Source organism: Miscanthus floridulus, chromosome 12 (genome assembly GCF_019320115.1).
Source record: "Miscanthus floridulus cultivar M001 chromosome 12, ASM1932011v1, whole genome shotgun sequence".
In the NCBI taxonomy this organism is placed as follows: Eukaryota; Viridiplantae; Streptophyta; class Magnoliopsida; order Poales; family Poaceae; genus Miscanthus; species Miscanthus floridulus.
The window spans coordinates 69309004-69315029 of record NC_089591.1 but is presented as its reverse complement, the minus strand read 5'-3'; the positions used below and the strand labels follow the sequence as shown (position 1 = coordinate 69315029).

Below are 6026 nucleotides of genomic sequence, written 5' to 3'. Positions count from 1 at the left end.
CACTCTCCTCGAGGCTCGGGGGCTACTGTCGGGTACCATAAAAAGGGTCCCCTAAGCAAGAACCAAAAATTTGCTTAGACCCTATTGAAATTGAAGCCAAGGGACGACTACCGGCTAACCTCCGCCTTGTCCGAGGCTACCAATTCTCCGTCTCTCTCGAGGCCTCGCACGTAAGGCCTCGGACGGGGTATCGATTCTCCGTCTCGCTCGAGGCCCCACACGTAAGGCCTCAGATGAGGTATCGATTCTCCATCTCACTCGAGGCTCCGCACGTAAGGCCTTGGACGGGGAACCGATTCTCCATCTCGCTCGAGGCCCCGCACGTAAGGCCTTGGACGAGGAACCGATTCTCCGTCTCGCTCGAGGCCCCGCACATAAGGCCTCGGACGGAGAACCGATTCTCTGTCTCGCTCGAGGCCCCACACGTAAGGCCTCGGACGAGGAATCGATTCTCTGTCTCGCTCAAGGCCCCGCACGTAAAGCCTCGGATGAGGTGCCGATTCTCCGCCTCGCTCGAGGCCAGCTTGGTAACAACCCCGTCGCCTCCGCCTCGACCGATCTCCCTGATAGAACGTCACGTCCAACTAATGCGACCAATCACTCCTGTAACGTCAGTCGGACGACGGCTCGACACAGCGGAGTGACCGATGAGATGGGAAGTCACATCAACACCATGTTGTCCAGGACAGGACGGGGCAGGGGCTACTGGCCGCTATGCTCGGTACTATGCCCACGACTAACGCCCACATTGCACTGTGCTACCTAATCCCAGCTCCGAGGATAGCGCGGCGTGGGGAGTCAAGTCCGGGTACCTGTAGCCTCGGAATCAGTGTACAGGACCAACTGTTCTCTCCGAGCCTCGGTAATCCGCTTTAGGGTCTCTGTAGCCTCGGGATTCATGCCCGCCGAGCCCCCCATGATGGTTCGGCCTCTGCACCGACTGGGCCTCGGCTCTTTACGCTGTTGGCATACAGTGACCGGCACGTCGTCCACAGCATGTGCCATCCCCTGCGTCAAGCCATCACTAGAGCTCCCACGTCGCACAAGATCGGGCGTGACCGGCGCGTCGCTCTAGTGCATCAAGGACAAGACCGCTCCGTCGACCATGCCGCCATAGTGGCAAGCTACAGGACTCGAACACGCCACCTCCGCTCATAAGACGCCGCGTAGCGAACACATGTATCACCCCTGTCCCCCCTTCAACTATAAAAGGGAGAGACCGGGGCCGTTTTTAGGGGGAACACAGACATATACTCACGAGACACGAGCACGCGAGCTCATGGGTTCACGAACTCATGCGTAGACGCTCAGACGAACACACGCTCAACACTCTGTAATACGCACGCTTCCCTGTTGCCTGAGATCAATATCTCAAGCAACCCACACTGCTCCACGCAGAGACCTGGGACTAGCTCCCTCTCTCACCCTGCTTGTAACCCCCTACTACAAGCACCTCGGTGCAAGAAATACAAGATCGATCTCTCAGACTAGACGTAGGGCATCTATTGCCTGAACCAGTATAAATCTTGTGTCTCTTTGTATCACCATCCGGGATTAGGGACACGCAGTATATTTTCACTAGTTGGTTGAGGACCCGCCGGTCCAAAACACCGACAGGTGTTCTTATGGGAAGAATAGCATAGCTGCTTGAAATATCAATGGGTTCTTCTATCTTCCGTCCACCACTAATAGCATTTTTCGTGACAAAACATGGTGGTACTTTCTCGCAACCAGGATCAAATATCAGAACCTTCATCCGATACATTCCATCGTACTTGAATACCAAGAAGTCCATCTTTTTCAAGTCATGGGCACTAACAAATGACCTCCACCCAGATTGAAGCACTATTTTGCCCATATTCTTTGCAACTTGAACATCAAAAGTATAACCGCCAAGTGATTCAAGAGTAATACTTTCTTCTATTTTGTCTCCGAAATGTTTAGCAAATTTACCTGGTATGGCCTGCGGCAGCAAGATTAACGCAGAACAAAGTTTAGATGAGGTAAGAGAACTGTATAAAGTTCAGATGAGGTAAGGGAACAGAAGTGTTAGTTTTAAAAAAAATATAAATTTAAAATTAGTTTTAAAAAGTGTTAAAAAAATTCCACTCAGTCACCCCGCTCTCCTTTCCCATGGCAGCCGCCGCCGCCGTTCGCCGCCTACTGTGTGGGGTTTCCTCCACCTCCGTATCCAACACCAGCCGTCTCCTCTCCTCCACCACTTCCCCACATCCCCACCGGAGCTCCAACACCAACTCATCAGTTGCTTTCGACTGGTCCGACGACGACGCTGACAGCTCCTCACATCCACCCCCGTCCACGGCGAAGAAGGATGAACTACCTCCCCCCTACTACGACCCCTTCAGCAAGAAGCCCGCCGTTGCCGAGCCGTCCGACCCCACCAACCTACAGGAGATCTTCCACAGGATGCGGAAAGAGGGCCTCACCGATTACGCCATCAAGATGTTCGACGGATTGTCCAAGGACGGGCTCACCCACGAAGCTCTCGCGCTCTTCGCCGTCATTAAGGATAAGGGCTCCATGCCCGACGTCGTCGCCCACACCGCCGTCCTCGAGGCCTATGCCAACGCCGGCCCCGCGCACTGGCTCGACGCCGTGCGCACCTACGACCGCATGCTGGCGTCCAGCGTCGTGCCCAACGCGTACACGCTGGCCGTGCTTGTCAGGGGGCTCGCGGCCAGCGACCGGTGCACGGAAGCCGGCAAGTACCTAGTGGAGATGCTCGACCGCGGGATGCGGCCGAATGTGGCGACGTATCTGGCCGCGTTTGAGGCGTATCTGAGGATGGAGAAAGTGGAAGAGGGGAAAGTGCTGCTAGAGACGATGAAGGGGAAGGGGTTCGTACCAGACGAGGAGGCCGTGCGTGGCGGCACTGTGAAGCGGGGGCAAGTGTTCGATGGCATAATGAACTTGCTCTTTGGCAAGTGATAGTGGTACGCTTTGCTTGGTGCATGTTTGAATGTTTGAATCAAAAATAGTATTTGCTCTTTTGGCAGTAGTGGTACGCTTTGCTTCTTGGTGCATGTAGGAATGTTTGATTCAAAAGTAGTATGTTCTTGTGAGCCTTCAGGACTTCCAAGTGAAATATGTATTGTTTGTCCTAAACAAGGCTAATGGCTAATGTTCCTTGTTTAGTAGGCTAAAGTAACAAGTTTTTGGGACAAATTTTGAATGCTAGAATAGTAAAATGTCAAGTTTTTTTAGGGCAGGGTAGTATACAATTTTATTCATTGTGGGAAGCCCTCACATAGCATGTAAGTTCTATACAGCGGAAGTTTTCCAATATTACTTATTTCTTTATTTTTGGCTTGGAGTAGCATTTTGTTCAAATAAATTATGGAGGAAAGCAAAAGGGATGAACTGGCAAATTGATAAAAGCAAGTGAAAAAATGAGCAGGAAAATATTTTTTTTGAAACATTGAGCAGGAAAATAATGAGGCAAGCGGAACCATGCTTAGCCATAGTTGGTCAAAGGAAATCTAAGGAATCTGGGCTTTCAAATTTTTATGGTGATTTTAACATCAAACAGATTTCTCATGCATTTTGCACCCTCAAAGAGACAAATGATGGTGCATGTCCTTCTGCGTCATGATCCTCTTGCAGTTTTTTAACCCGAATGCACATAGCAATTGTTAGACATGTTGTAGCAGTAAACATTTATGAACTATGCATAAAAGTACTGCAGTTTTATATATCACATGTAGTGACCTTTACTCCTTAGTTTTGCATGGAACACCTTGGGTTAATTGCAAGAACCACATAAATCTCTTAATCATGCAAGCCCTGTTGGCTGCTCAGCAGGTAGGTCGCAGCTGTGAGCAATGATATCCTAGTTACACAATCAAAGAAAAATAGAAAACAGACAACCATGAGCAGGAAGCAAATTTCCCTTTCACCTGTCTACTCTTATCCAGCATTTCACTTCTATCATTATCATCATCTAGTCGAGCAAAGAAACAGCCAGAACAACTTAAGCTTTCTATTCTCCAAGACCTAACCATATCTATTATCTATGCTCCGAGCCTGAGAACACATGGGATTCGTTGGATCAGGCCTAACCGGCTAAGCACAGTATGAAACTCTAGTACACAGCCTAAAGAAAATGGACGGAACCAGCGGCAACAGAGAAGCAAGAGGTAGCACATAATCTACGTCTACCGGGTTAGGATGGTGTCATTAGTTCTGTAATTTTTTCATATATAAATTTCTATAGGGATTACATTGAATAGTGATTATCTGATTGTCTGTTCCATGATGTTTGCTGGATCTTTTTTTTTCCTTCAGAGAGTGTGCATCAGAAAGAGAATACATCATGTGGTTAATCATCTGACCTAACCTTTTCGCAAGCACAATATGCTCTCCTGTAGGCATAAGATTCAGAGCACCCATCTAAATTCAGAGCTACGAACGAAAATACATCATGAGAATAATCATCTGAACCTTAGCACCTGGATATGCTATCTGCCAGGCATAATAGTGAGAACATTCATGTAAGTTTAGAACTTGGGAAATAACAAAGGGTTTTTGCTTACTGTGCAATGGCGCCGTAAATGCAAGTCATAAGTCAGATCTAATTCCGATTACAATAGGGGTAGCTTTGGATATGAACAACTCTATTTTTACCCTACATAGCAGACCACACCATGGGCAGGTAACTGAAATTACGATTACACAAGAACCACTACAGAGCAGTACCAAATGACTATAACTCTAAAGTATAATATGTTGTAAGACCAATAATTCAATAACCACACCATTGGTTAACACTCCAATCAAATATAATGATAACAGGAGGAAAGGGCAATGATAATGCGAAATACAGTACAGTACAGATGTAGACATTAGTATACATCTTGTCCCAATGATATGGTTTGGTGATATAAACGAAAAGTGTCACTCAATTGATATGAATGAAAAATTGAAAATTCCCGTTATTCAAACCGAAGTACCAGACAACACACACAGGTGATAGATCTTTGCAACATGTAGGCATGGTAACAGCATGCTCAGTTTTAGTTTTAAAGTACCCGAATCACACGTTCATTTTATTCGTCCTCAGAAACCGTGCTAGCAGTTCTGAGTATTTTCGTTTCAGGCGGTTGCCTGGGCAGTCGTCATCTGCTCCTTGACATACTGGACAAGTCTCTAAGCAAGCAGCCGCCGCTTCGAGCTCAGGACGCCCGTCGTGGTACTCGCACTCGACCGTCGATGTTATCACCGAAGAGCTGGGACCCTTCTCAGTGATCTGGAAACGGGTCACGTACGTGATGAAGCCGAGGCTCAGAAGGTCGCCTTCGATGACCGCCGCCTCCTTGACGCGATTCTCGTCGTCGATTTTGACGAACTCCTCGCTGTAGGTCTGCACTCAAGGGTTCCCTAGCAAGTGCATGCATGGGCATGGCAAACACAGTTTATCGGCAAGTTAGCTAGCCTGTCCGCCAACACCAAGATTATTCATGCATATGCATCGCGACATCGATTCAGGAGGGGTTTTTTTTTTGTTGTTGTTTCAAAGATGCATGGCCTCACCTGGAGGGAACGTGACCTTGATGACGGTACCGACGCTGCCGTCGCCCCTGACGACCTCGACCTGGTGGAGGACCTGCGGGAGCAGCTCGTGGACCAGCTCCACGAAGCGGAGCGTGCCGTAGATCTTCCACAGCTCGGAGGCCGGGACGTCGGCCTCCTGCTCGTGGCCCTTGCTTCCCGTCATCATATCGCTCGAGATTGAGCTGCGCCTCTCAGTCCTAAGCTGTGTTTCCTGTGAATACAATTGAGCTGTCGAGTGCGCCTATATGTAGGCAAGCCGGCCGGGTGCGGCAGTGTCAGTAGCTCGTTCTTTTTGCTTGTTGGAATCTACTAGCTCAGTGCAATGATCGACACGCGATCAAGGACGCGGTATACTTGGTGGGTGGAGAGTTGACATTGCATTATCAGTGATATAGAAGGCTTCTGCTTAGCCTCGCTGCCCACGTTGCTGTCGCGCAGTTGGTATTCAAATGGAT

The 6026-nt window shown here is 48.9% G+C and overlaps 1 protein-coding gene and 1 pseudogene across 1 annotated transcript; one reads left to right on the top strand and one right to left on the bottom strand.

Moving 5' to 3' along the window:
- The first annotated feature begins 2133 nt into the window (after positions 1-2133).
- LOC136498627 (pentatricopeptide repeat-containing protein At4g38150-like) lies at positions 2134-3287 on the top strand. The gene has a single exon (XM_066494515.1). The coding sequence runs from the start codon at positions 2134-2136 to the stop codon at positions 2947-2949; it is 816 nt and encodes a 271-aa protein (XP_066350612.1). The 3' UTR covers positions 2950-3287.
- Positions 3288-4961: 1674 nt separating this feature from the next.
- On the bottom strand, positions 4962-5752 carry LOC136495280 (norbelladine synthase-like; annotated as a pseudogene).
- Between the last annotated feature and the right edge of the window lie 274 nt (positions 5753-6026).